Source organism: Mustela lutreola, chromosome 1, assembly GCF_030435805.1.
Source record: "Mustela lutreola isolate mMusLut2 chromosome 1, mMusLut2.pri, whole genome shotgun sequence".
NCBI classification, from domain to species: Eukaryota; Metazoa; Chordata; class Mammalia; order Carnivora; family Mustelidae; genus Mustela; species Mustela lutreola.
Window position 1 is genome coordinate 176,365,074 of NC_081290.1, and position 13,502 is coordinate 176,378,575.

A 13,502-nucleotide genomic window follows, 5' to 3' on the forward strand; every position below is an offset into this window, starting at 1 on the left:
CTCCCGCCTCTCCCCGGCTCCCGCAAGTCCTCGGTCGGCGGGGCGCGGTGGGGACCCGTCCCGACCTGTCCTGCCCTGCATGGGTGTTCCACAGTCGCCGCTTGTCTCTTCCGCCCCGAGGACTTTCACCCTCTGGGGCTCCTCGGCCCTGCACGTGGAAGCTAACACCCCTCTTACGGGAGGGTCTCGGGGTACCCGCTCTCTCGAAGACACTTGTCGTAGCCGTATCTCATACTTACTGATCCATGCCCGGCTGCCCAGCCAGACTCTGGGCTCCAGCAAAGCCGTGAGGTCTCCGCTTCACTGTGGCCACGGCGTCTCCTTACGGCGCAGGTGCCCAGGCACGATTTACCGCGTGGACGGACGGACGGACAGGCATTTCTAGTCCAAGAGCCAGCCTCAGAAGAACCCTAGCACAGTCCAGGAGGACCAACAGTGCGGAGACCGACTCTGAGGGCTGTGCCGGGAGCAGTCAGTCTGCAGCCCTCTCGGACCTGCAGTGACTAGTCACCCTCCCCTCAAAACCACTTGCTAACTTTCAATCTCTGCTGTACCATACAGGATCTGTGGGCTAGAGAGCAAGTTTTTCTAGTTCATCTCAACATCTTAGCTGCCTGACCTTTAACAGACATTTGCTAAGTGTCCAGATGGACAGTGTTTAGAGAAACAGAAGGGACCTAGTCTTAAGCTCCGGGGACCCTGAGGTTCCCAGACAGGGTTTGCCGTCCTCAGGAGAGCTGCCTGCCTCCCCGTGTTTCCTGACTTCACCAACTTGCAATAGTCTCATTGTAAGCCTCTAGAGTCAGGCCCCAAGAGCGTCAAGGTATGCATTAGAACACAGTCTTCCTTGCTCCCCATCTAGTACTCCTCCCTCTTCATTTCCAAACTGTGCTCCCGCAGGGGAGTCTGAGCACCCGTCCTGGGGAAAGGGCTCACCAGCACAAAACGAAACAATGAGTGAGTTACATCCACCAAGAAGTTTGAGCAAGAAAAAGGAATACTTTAAATGGATCCCCCTTGTATAAGGAAAGCCTAAAATTACACCAAAAGACAAAATACACTATATAAGAATGTTCGTGGAAAATACCTTTTTTATTATAAACAGTATAAATGCTTCCTGATACATCTTGCAAATATCATACACTTTCTTTTCTTTGCCTGAACTTCTGTGAACAAGAGGTCCCAGCACGTCCAAGATCGCTTGTGGCCGTTCCCCCGTTCAGCGAGCACCCCACGCGGGGCAGGTAAGCTGTGCCCGAGGGGAGAGGACAGCACGGAGAGAGAGAAGCTCATTTCCACATCCGCAGGAGGACTGCAGTCCAGTGGGATGTTCTCTTTATTTTGGATGTTTCCTTATTTTGGAAGTATGTTTTTGCATGCTTCCAATTTACAAGATACACTTTCTATTTTTGGAAAAGAGCCTGTCCATCCATGGTGAAGGGGACAATTAGAGCCATTATCTAGGTACTACCTTTCATCTTAAAGAATCTGTTGATTTATGGGAGAATGACACCTTAGATCATTGTGATAGCCATTTTAATCCTCTGGTATTTGGGGGAGACCTGGAATGTTTGAATACAAAGAGAGATGGGCTGTCTTTATCTTCTTTGTGGGTAGGCCTGGGATCATGGTCAACAGCGAGAATTAAACCGAGCCCACAGACCACATCTACTGTCCTTGGCCTCGGGCCCTGTGTCTCATCCGGGGTGACTGATCCTAGTGTCATTAGGAACGGGGCACGTACATTCAAATATTCTCAGTGCAAAACCCAAATCACTGCTTTGGGAAGCTGTCCACAATGTCTTTATTACAGATACTCCTCTTTGGTTTCTGTCTGTTCCTGGTATCGTATGTTCCCCGCAGACCCCATTCACACACTATTATACTTTTTAATAAAGATGATTCGTTAATTACATAACTCTGACTTGCTTGTATGCCTGCGCAAAGTGTCCTTATAAATACATTTCAATATTGTGCTCCCTTTGACACAGCACACATCCCGTGTCTGTGGTGGGAAATAGCGTGGGCCATGGCTCCGTGCAGCGCGCAAGGATCAGGTGATCCTTGCGGCCGCTGGATTCCGTTCCTTCAAATCCACCGTGGTTCCAGCCACGGCTCACTGTACAGATGCCCTCTATTCTGAGATAAGTTACCGAAGCTTGTTCCCAGAACTAAGCTCTCCCGACCTCCCCTCCCCCACACCCGGATCGCTGGAGGTGTTCTGTCCAGTGCTCGCCAGGATTTAAATAACAATATGTAGAAGACACTTAACACCACAACAGGGAATTCGCTGGCATGACGCGCATAACACGCTTGCTCCAGGTGCTGTACTCAAACTGCACGGGCCCGCTGAAGAAATAGATATAACCTGGAAGGAAAAGACCAAAAAGAAAATTGCAGAGTCTGAAAACAGGAAGAGTTTACGCCAGCTTACACTAGAAGTCCAACCTGTTAGACCCCACTGTTTTCTCACACACCAGTGTCTGTGATTAGAACCCTCATAGATCGCTTAGAGTTACGGGAGGGAAAAAGTATACAAGTTCCCCAGGTCTCCTAAACTGTCACCTTGAACGAGTGCTCATTATTTTTAATAGAACTTTTTAAGATTTTATTTATTTACTTGAGAGAGAGAAAGAGCGTGAAAAGAGGGAGGGCTTCCTGCCAAGCAAGAAGCCCAAGGTGGGACTCGATCCCAGGACTCCGGGATCATGACCTGAGCCAAAGACAGACGTTCAACCAACTGAGCCACCCAGGTGCCCTGAAATAGCGGTCACCTTGCCGTGAGTTCCAGTTTTGATGCTTGACATATTGATACTACTTAAGTTTGGAGAAACGCCCCTTTTCATAATTAAAGCAAAAATAACCATGTAGTTACGATAGTCACTGGTCTTTCTATGTAAATGACTCCCCACTCTGCCCCTGCTTTGAATTGTGGCAATAATTTTTGTCTCTTGGCATCATTAAGCACAATTTAAGATAATGTTGGGACACCTGAGTGGCTCAGTCGGTTAAGTGTCCAACACTTGATTTCAGCTCCGGTCCTATCTCAGGGTCATGAGATCGAGCCCCACGTATGGCTCCGTGCTAGGTTCTCTCTCCCTCTGCCCCCACCACTTTCTCTCCCTGTCACTCTCTCCAATAAAAAATAAAATCTTAAAAAGATAAGTTAAGATCGTGTTTCAAGTTTGGCATCTTGTATTCGTGGAATTAGCAACCATTTAAGCAACGTTTTTGTTTATTCTAAGTGTGGTATGTTTTGTTTCCTATGTAACTACTCCTTAACTGGTCTCTTGATAGGTCTCTTAGCACATGTAAGTCCTGTGTAAAACTGCTCTCTAAGGGAAATGAGTTTGAGGGGCTACAGAGCCCCTCGTTGAGGTCAGCGTGATGGAACTCATTACCGTTTTTCTCGTAGACGGCATCCACTTTATCACCAATCCCTGGGAAGTCGTCTTCTATCAGCCTGGGGTAGTCTCTATCCATGACCTGGTTGGTGTCATCGTAGCTACGCAGTAAGAAATAGAAACTCTTGAGTGGGTCGTATTTCTTAGGAATTGTCTTAGACATGACACAGTGGATTATCATGACACCTTTCAAAACTGACAAGAGTTACAGAATTTTAAGTCCATTTAGAACATCCAGTAGCTTTTTCAAACTCAGAATCAGGATGCTGAGTGCAAGGCAGATGCTTGCTGAGTGGCCTTGTCTCGGGCCATCTTTCTAAAGATCGTCACAGGCTCCCTTCCATTTCACAAACGGCTTACTGGTTATAAACGTGGTTATTAGGAAAGTGTTCTTAGACCAAAATAAATGCATGTTAGTGCATTGAACAACTATATACTGATCTAGACAACTCACTAGGTGTGGTAATGGAGGCAGGAATATTTGACGTATAACTTCTGGACTGAAAAGTTATTGGGGTGTCTGGTGGTTCTGAGCGACGAAGGGGAGCATGGCTTGCCCCTCCCATTGCTACAGTTCCACAGTCCACCTGCCCTGTACACAGACACACCCGAGTCAACCACACACATCCTGAAATCAGCCTGGAACGGCCTCCCGTCAGGTACCGCCGTTTCTGTTACTGATGAGAGTTTCTCATCCTGGCGCTATATTCCAGTAGGTGAAAGACAAGACGCACTGAACCGGGAAGGGAGGCGGGGCACGTCTACACGGCAATACTAAGCCGTGGAAGCCAACCGTCAAGACAAGGAGACACCCAGGGCCATAGGAAGACATGAGAAGGGACATAGCCTGTGGATGGGGTGATCCAAAAGACTTTGAGCTTAAATGGTATTTCCAGTTAACTTTGACCAGAGGATAGAATTTCAAGAGAGAGAGATGCAGGGAAAGATGTTCCAGCCAAACGGGGATAAAAGCACAGTGTTCTTGTGACATGGTAAGTCACACACCCTCACTGCACCACGAACCTCACCTAGGGCATAGGGACTGGAACAGCAGGACCGAGGGGAACCCGACTGTAGTACTTAGACAGTCGTGAATGTCATTGTCAGACTAAGGAAGCCAGACAACAAAGACGCCACATACAGGGATGTGCGTGTGTGCGCATGTGTGTACACATAAAGCTACTAATGTAAACCTTTCAAGTATGGGATTTCTGTCAGAGACTCTCATCCCCAAATACATACATGGCTCTAAGCTCTTAAATGCTGCCAGTGTCAGAGCTGCCTTCCTGCTGACCTGCGCTCGGAATATTCCAACTCCGCCCGTCCTTCTAGAAGGGGCTGACTTTAAAAGCCACGGGCCGGCAGCTTCCTGGCCCACCTCTGCGCTGGATGAGGAGAGTGGTGTGGGTCTCACTCAGCCTCTGGGACACGGTGCGATGGGTCCGTAAACAGGGCTGCTCACCTCCAGACCTGGTTTCCCGAGAAGAAGAGCGTCTTCCGTGTGCCTTCCAAGTGGACGGCTGCGCTTATCTTCTTAACCTCTTTTGGAAATCCCAGTTCGGATATTTTTTGGGGATAACCTTCCAGAATGTCATAACCATTAAGAGCCCAAAATTTTCTGCCTAGAGAAAGTGAAAGAATAGATTTATTACCTAGGAGACTTCAGCAGGATTCACATTATGTAGATATTTACTTTAACGAAGAAAGACTCATTTTACACATTTAGAAATCGATTAGGGGCTGTGTTTGTGAAACACAGAAATAAGAGCATTCTTCAAACAAAAAATAGGATTTAAGATGCTAATTTCCTAAGTATGAGTACAATTATCACCAAATATCTTAATCAATTTGGCAACATCTTATGTCCGACTGCTAATCTGGAGGTGGGTGAAAAGTGTGTTAAAATTTCTTCATGAATAAGCAGGAGAGTGGGAACAGCGAACTAGACTGAAAAGTCAGATTCCATGCCCCATAACGTGATTTTATTGTAGCATTAATTATGATGTCAGTAGAGTGAATGAATGATGATCCGGAAGACAGAGCAGCAGTTTGGAAAACTGTCCCTGACTTGATGTCGAGAGAACAAGTAAAATATGAAAATGTATATATACTATGAATATAAATATTCAAAAATCCCTATGGCGTATGGTGAAGGGCTACCAAGAAAAGGTGAGAAAATGAAATAAACTGACTTTTCAGAAGGGGGAATTATCGATCATATTTTTTCAGTGTTTCAAGAGGTACATGATCATAACATCTGCTCAGCAAATAATTTTTGAGAGGAAGTAAGAAAAAACTGACACACCTGTTATAAAACAAACAGTGAATTTGTAACGGTAAGAAATAATGGTGGCTTTTTACCTGTCAGATTTGGGGACATTTGGTAGAAAGTTTCCAAATATGTTCTGTTTAATATTTTGTTATACTTGGCTCTTAATTTAAGTACTTTTTAATACTTTTAAAAATACTTTTAAATAATTTTTTAAATTTTTAAATATTTCAAGTATTTTTTTTCCGGGACTGGTCATCGTGCTGATTCCGGCAGCATTGAGTTCATCCCCGCCTGCCCGGGGCGTGTGGAGGCCCCCGGAGAAGGGCTCACCTCGGAAGATGAAGATGAGGTCCCGGGAGGGGTGCTCATAGGCAGCGTCAATCCGGTTGGGAAGCTCCGGCCAGAAGGATTTCGTCAAGAACAGCTCGGCGTCCACCTGCTGAGGGTGCAGGCGCCAGAAGAATCTAACACCAAAGTGAAAATCCAGAGTTTGATGAATGAATACACGAACACAGGAACAAACAAGCCTATCAGACCGCGGTAGAAGCGCAAAGTTCATCTCTCGTGTCTCGGTACCCTCAAGTTTAGGTTGTAAACATGCTCTTAAATCACCACCTTTGTCACCAGGACAAACTTTCCGGACCCAAAGGAATCGTGTGGACGCTCTGACAGTTTACTGATGCGGAAACTGATTCCAACACTTGGGTTTTCAAATAGGTAAACTGGGTTTCCGTACTGACGTGGTTATCTTTATAAAGGGAAGCTGCGCCACGCCCAGATGAGCCACGGGAAAGGTAAAAGTAAAGTGTTCATCCCTTAGTCACTTATTTCATCCGAATACATAAAAAGAAAAAAAAAAAACTACCCCCAAAGCTATTATTTTCATTGTTAACGTTGCCTTTGAAAATGCAACTGGACGTTAGGCAAGTTGCAGACACAGCCTCACAAGTGTCTCACAAGTGTGCAGGACACGCGGACGGGGTAAGAGCGTAGCAGGAGCACCTGTCTTTAAAGATCATCATTTCTCCTCGGAGGCTGGTGATGGCGTCCAGGGTCAAGGCGGGGTCACATTTGTCTGGTGTCTTGGGATGTTTTGGGTTGGGGTCTTCGTCTCCTGGGCCTGCAGGCATGAAACGAAGGGAAGGAGGTGGTGAGGCCGGCCTTCCCGATGCCCGCCCCGGCTAGCGGAGGGTCACAGGGTGCCCTGGGGCGGGGGCAGGACGTCCCCAGCTTCCACGTCAGATCCAAACCCCTGTGACCTTCCTCCTTTCCTGCGGGTCACCAAGCTCTTGCGGGTGGGCTGGCTCCTCCCGCTTCCGTCCTCAAGACCCTTTGAAATTCTGCTCAAGCAGATTTGGGTTTCTTGAGGTTGGAGATAGAAATGGGAGGGCATGGGAGCAAGACTCTGAGGAAAGCTTCCCCCTGCCTGGCATGAGCTACGGCACAGGCTGCTCTGCAGACGCACCTTTCTCTTTCTCGACTCCCTGCAGGAGTCCTCCCTCTGCTCTATCTCTCGCCTCTTTTACCAGCTGGCAATGTCGGATGCAGTTTTACCCCCGTGCCACGGCTGTGAGTGAGAAGCCAGGCCTTCGGCAGCCCTGATGTGCCACGAGTTAGCTTCCCCCGGCTCGGGCCGTGCCCAGTACCAGTCCTGTGCCGCTGCTTGTCCACCCAGCTCCTGTTAGTTCTATGGTCAACTGCCTGGTCACAATATTGTAGAGATAACAAGAAACACAAGGCGCTTGCCCACACCCACACTAGCTGCTAGAGTCGATTTCAGTCCAGAGACTGATCGGCCGTGGGCCGTGAGCAAGGCTTCTGAGCTTGCGGCTCTGGAAGAGTTTACACTGATGACTTTAACTCTGTTAATAGTGGGCAATTTTGCTAGATTGGGTGAGGTTTAATTATTTTATAACTATTACTGAAAATTTGGAAGAAAAAAAAGAAGAGATTCTTAACAATGGTCATCTATAATAGTAGATGTGGATTAAAAGTTACCACAGGCCACTTGAATGGATTCTACTGTGGCAAACTGACATGGCGGAAGAAATACCCAGAATTTTAAAAAGCTGGTTAAGGCCATACCTCCACCCTCAGCCTCGGTACCAGCGACACACTCTCTAAGCGCTACAGGGTGTAGTTTCTTCATTGGTTAAATGGGGAATAAAATAGTTTCCTTCCTTACGTCAGAAGTGTTTTGTGGGACTCAAAGCTACACCTCGCAGTAATAAAATACAAATAGGAATCTGCAGAAGCTTTGGAGGATAGGATATTTTCTACTTGAGCAGATGCTCCGAGTGGGCATGTCTTCCCAGGTTTTAGTAACAGAAGCAGGCCGGCAATATTGGTAACGATAACCTCACTGACGTCTTCAAGTCTATTCTGTTTCTAGACTGATAAATTAAGAGTTACCGTAGAGAGACTGGATGCCTTGTACATCGTCATCAGGAAGCATAAAGTGGTTCTTGCCCGTGTAGGTGTAGATGGGAAACATGAGTGCCCCCGGGTCCTTGGAGTGGTCGAGGCCCAAGGAGTGGCCAAACTCGTGGGCAGCAACAAGGAACAAGTTGTAGCCTATAAACAAAGCGACGATGAGAAAGCAAGGCAGTGACCCGTTAACCGAGGGAATGCTACTTTCCTCGCCTCTATCTCTTTCTTGGCTGTTTCACTCTTTTTTAAAAAAAAAAAATTAAGATTCAATATTTGGTTGCTTGAAGGAAGAGTCAAAATATTGATTTAATCCTTATAAATCATTTAATGTTCTCTTTGATTATAGCTGCCTACGTCATTAGGATCTCAACAGAATGCTGTCAAACAGTGAGCAATCAGTGAGGGTTTACTGGGAGGACAGTAGGAATCCCCAGCTGCTCTTTGTTTTCTCAGGTCAGGTGAGGAAAGCGGACAATGGAGGCCTTGAGGGAGGAGTCGTGGGAAGTCACATAGGGGGCTACCTGTCGGGGTGTTTCTAGAACATTGTCTGAACCAGAGGCACCACGCAAATAGATGATGACCAAGTATGGAGCATGCACTAAATAGGGTGTCTGGAATCTCCCTGGGAACAAGTCCTAACCAAACGATCCTTTCCAGAGTATCTCTAGACTCTAAAGTTTAAAGAAATAGAAACTGTGGAAATGATTGGCCAACTTTCCTCAACTTTAGAAGACTCCTGGGACACTGAATTTACATTGTTTCCTCTAGTCATTCTTTCTACCAATTTCTGAGCCTCCTACTACAGATATTTTAATTTGGAAAAAAAAAAAAAAAAAGGATGAAAAGTTGGGGAAAAAAATACGTGGAAGCTGGAGTCACTGGTTTCAATTTGACCTTAAATACCATTTGCTGCCAGAGCCTGTCCCTGAAGGAAATGTACGAGCAGCGCAGTAACCCTGCAGACCATAAGGGCAATCAAAGTGCACATCATCTGAGTATAAAGCAATTCTTCACTGAAATGACTCATGACTCAAGGTCCCGTTCTTGGCCTTTAGCTGAGAAATCAATCATGATTTGTTTGTGAATATTTTCATTCATTTCCACTAGCTGTTTCAAATCCAGGAGCCTAAAGCTGGGGTTTACCGTGGCTCTGTCTGAACAGTACTAGATGTTAAGATCCTTCTTACCTGTGTAATATTCAGAACACAAATGCATGAATCTCACCTTTCTTTCCAAAGATACATGGAGGCATTGAGGCTGAGGCACTGGTCAGCCAAGGCCCAGTTTTTACTCTTTGGGAAAACAATTCTTCTGATTCTAACGAATAACAAAAATGAGCTACCTTTGAAGACTAGCTCTAACTTCAACCATCACAAGCAAGGGTCAGCGGAGATCCGCGGGTCCGTCGGTGTTGGAGCAGTCTCGCGTTTCTCCTTACATTTTCTCAATTCTTTTGAGCTTTAAAGATTCATCTACTGACTGAATTGATTCAACACTGAGTTTCATTTTGGTCTCATAAATGTAATTTTTATCTGGTCTGTCTCATGCTGTTTGGAGCAAGACATCATCTTGATTTGTTGGAAAGGTATTTGTAAAATCAGTGACATGCATGTGTCTGAAACTAGGAACTCACATAACAGAGGACAGAAAACACGCTGCCCTTGTGCTGTTAATAGTTCTGTCAAGGAAAAGAAAACTCTTTCAACTCACATCCAGTTCGTCTGGGACCTGCCTCTCCAGCCCTAACAGTTCCTAGGCATGTATTTGTAATAAACTTTTCTTCCTCCGCACAGCGAAAGGAAATCCGCAGTAACAACACCTTGGCGGACAGAAAGACATTTGGGTCCTAATTCACAGTTAGCTAGCATCCCTCAAACCACTAAACTAAACTGCTCACTTTTAGTGATCTGCATAGGTTTGTAGAACTGTCCCGTGTAGAGACTAATAAGCATAAGGTAAACTCGTGCTTTTTTTGAAAACTATAATCAACTATGGAACATAACTTACAGCATGCTTCCTCGCTTCTTATCAACGGGATCACCATCTAACCTAGTCTAGTAATCACGAATCATACCTTTGTAAGAAATATTACCTTTGGAACTACTTGTCCAAGTTTCGTCATCATCAAAATGGGCATCCCCTCCATAGTTTGGCCCAGGAGGAAAAGCATGAGCCAGCAGACCGGAAGGTCCATCAAATGGGTAGAAATCACCATGTTCTACACACAAAAAGGAAGAGTTAAGAATCTAATTATATCCAGCAATGCCTGGCACAAATGCTTGGTGAATTCTGCAAAAAACAATGAATGACTGAAAGTAGGAATTTAAAAATGGAGACAACTAGGGGGAAGAATGTAAAAATGTCTCAAAAATGATTCTGCACCATTACCTTTAGTTCCAAAAGAGATCATGATATCAGCAGTGCCATTGTGAAGTCTGGTGAAATTCAGAGGGGTCACATCTGACCAAACTTTGAAGGCTTTTCTGAATGCCTTTTCAACCTCAGAATGAGTCAGATCAGGGGTATAATTCACAATCCTATTCAAGAGAGAAAGTTTCAATTACATTTTTGGAAGGAGAAAGCTATTTGAGAATATATTTTCTTGGGATACTGCTTTGCAACTCAAAATGCAATGGCTTCCCTAAAAGTTCTACCAGAGGTCCATTATTTCAAAGAACTTAGTAATTATGATGCCATACAAAGATAACAAAATAAATTCAGACATTTGAGTATCTCCAAATATCTGACCACTTGTAATTTTACACTTAAAGTATTCAGATATTTAATGAAACATATTTTATGATACAGGTTTGGAGTTGTATTGCTATGATCCAAATAATGGAAACAGCTTTGTCAAGTTCCTAGAGAGAGTAGTACTCTCCATTTTTGAGCACTCTTAATAAATATGCCTCATGTAGTACATATGCAAATTTTATTACACCTACTTTTACTTCTAACTTGATTTCTTTCCTAAAAAAAAAAAAATGCTTTGCGATTTCCAACGAAAGATCATGCTGGTTAATGAAGCTATAATAGATTTCATGAGATATTCTCACCAATATTAAAACTATTACTGGGAATTATTTAACTTCTAATTAAATATGTAAAGCCTACCTAAAATAAAATGGAACCAAACGTGTTCTGTCACCTACAGCTTGTGCTGAAAATTAGGCATTTGATACTATTTTAAATAACAAAGATCACAGAAAGATAGCTGCTGGCTCACCTGTAGGTCAGATTTGTCTTGGGCCACTTGAGAGTTCGGGGGAAAACATTGTACTCGCCCACATCGGGGACCCCACATCTTGGTTTCTTCATGATATCCAGGGTGTCATCATCAAGTTTGCCAGTGACCTCTAAGCCGAAGAAGGACTGCATTTCTCGGAGCCTGTCAACCGCGGAGCCTGCGCCCGACTTCTTCAGGATTCCAGCAGGATTCATGGGGTAGTAGTAGGATTTCAAGTAGTGCTGGAAAAGAGACCAGAATGGCCTGCCTTTAAAAAAGAGAAGGGCACATGTGAGATGCAGCACCCCTTTGAGACCGGCAAGATACCCTACCTCGGCAAGCTGGAAGTCTTCCTCGGACAGATCGTCCTCGCCATCGCTGGGAATGGGCAGGGACCAACACTGAGTCCAGCTCAAGAAGAGGACGGCAGCCAGGATGCCCCGGAGCATCGTGATGGACATGCCTGGAGCTTCTGCCTCCTCCCAGGCAAGCACCTTTACTTTTATAGACCTGCAGGGTGACTCACCATTTGTGGGCAAGTTCCCGCTTCCTAGTGCATCTAAAGTAAACATGCTTACATGGCGACTTTTTTTTTTTTTTTTTCTCCCAAGAAGTGTGGTTTGTGGTAGAATTTGAGGGCAATATAGAACGAGGGCTTCTCTCATTTCAGCAGGGCCTCCAAAACCATCTGGCAAAATAAACGGCCTCAGCATATTTATGGACACTGTGGGAAGAAGCAGAGTCGTAAAATTTTCACTTTACTGGGCAAAAATGTTTCTCCCTCCTTATTTTTCAGATAAGAGTGTCAAGATGCTGCACTTGCTTCCATGAAGAGTCCTGCTTCTAGAAGCTCCGTAACCTGGTTTATTTTTCATAGGGCAACTCCAGAGGGAGACACTGTGTGTACCTAGGGGCCACAGAACTGCACCAGACCCCAGCGTGGAGGCCGGGAAGGGCCAGGGCGCAGGCACTGGGCTGAAGGCTGCGGTGGACATTCAAAGGCGCTGGTGTGACTCTCAGCAACCCCGGGATCCCACCTGAATTTCCTGCAGGTCCAGGAAGAAGTGGGAGACTGCATCTGAGTAGGAGATAAGGGCCAACACAGATGGGGATCACCCCCCGCTGGGCTTAAAAGGATTGACCTCACTGAATCTGTAGAAAAACCTTGGAAGTAGGGACTACCCCCGGAGGGCTTGTTTTCACTTTACGTATGAATAGTCTGAGAGGCAGAGAAGTTAAATGCTTGTTGGAGGTCAGGGAGTTAATAAATGGTACTGTCAGTACTTGAATCCCCGCCGGTAGACTTACGATTTCATGTTTTTTAAAAATACCATCTGGGGGGCACCTGGGTGGCTCAGTGGGTTAAGCCGCTGCCTTCGGCTCGGGTCATGATCTCGGGGTCCTGGGATCGAGTGCCGCGTCGGGCTCTCTGCTCAGCGGGGAGCCTGCTTCCCTTCCTCTCTCTCTGCCTGCCTCTCTGCCTACTTGTGATCTCTCTCTGTCAAATAAATAAATAAAATCTTTAAAATACCATCTGGTATGGTTTCTCCCCCATTAACTCTCAGAAATTTCAAAAATGGAATGGCTTTGTTCCCACACCGCTGGGAATACCCAGGAAAACTAGGGGTCTAGGTAACTCAGGGCCAATTTCAAGTGTCTTAATTTTGACTTTTAAATTTAAGTAGTAGAAGTACCTGAGGTCCAAAACCTCAGGCAAATCGTTCACGAGGGGCTTTCAAGAACATCCCCCTTTCAGAACCAGGATGTCAGAATGTCATCTTCCGTGTCTCACACATGTAAGTGGATAGAAAAATGCGAGTCATGATCTTCAGACAGAATGACTGAAATTGTAAGTTAATTTACGTGATCAGGAGTCAGAGAGCGGCTCAGGTCTGGGACGTGTGAGGACAAAGGCACGGAGCGTGAGTACAGGTGAGGGTGGGTGCCGCAGGGAACCCCCCCCACTTGGGGACGTGCCGTCATCTGGATCGGCCCAGGCCTCCGAGGTAACCAGAAAAGCCTGCGAGATTTAAGCAGTCGGTGGAGGGCAATTTATAATGCTTTTTCCAGAGCAGAGCCAAATAGATCCTTACAATCTTAAATATTTTAAATTTAAATTTAAATAGAATTTTAAATATTTCCAATGAGTTCAAGATTGGATTTAGGCTTA

At 45.5% G+C, this 13,502-nt stretch overlaps 1 protein-coding gene across 1 annotated transcript; it reads right to left on the reverse strand.

Annotated features, from left to right (window-relative positions):
• Positions 1 to 1,073: 1,073 nt before the first annotated feature.
• On the reverse strand, positions 1,074 to 12,005 carry MMP13 (matrix metallopeptidase 13). Its single transcript, XM_059179345.1, has 10 exons — positions 11,665 to 12,005; positions 11,333 to 11,574; positions 10,495 to 10,643; positions 10,199 to 10,324; positions 8,089 to 8,250; positions 6,679 to 6,796; positions 6,007 to 6,140; positions 4,867 to 5,026; positions 3,402 to 3,505; positions 1,074 to 2,368 (listed from the first exon to the last, which is right to left on the reverse strand). The coding sequence occupies exons 1-10, from the start codon at positions 11,995 to 11,997 to the stop codon at positions 2,268 to 2,270; spliced, it is 1,629 nt and encodes a 542-aa protein (XP_059035328.1). The 5' UTR covers positions 11,998 to 12,005; the 3' UTR covers positions 1,074 to 2,267.
• Between the last annotated feature and the right edge of the window lie 1,497 nt (positions 12,006 to 13,502).

Bases quoted from the DNA above. Each gene is read 5' to 3' on its own strand.
- MMP13 (XM_059179345.1), bottom strand. From the start codon at position 11,997: ATGAGAGAAGCCCTCGTTCTATATTGCCCTCAAATTCTACCACAAACC. The intron at 8,251-10,198 runs GTAATATTTCTT...CTTTGTTTATAG, and splicing joins TTGGACAAGTAGTTCCAAAG to GCTACAACTTGTTCCTTGTT. The intron at 2,369-3,401 runs GTAATGAGTTCC...TTTTCCTTCCAG, and splicing joins TGCCGTCTACGAGAAAAACG to GTTATATCTATTTCTTCAGC.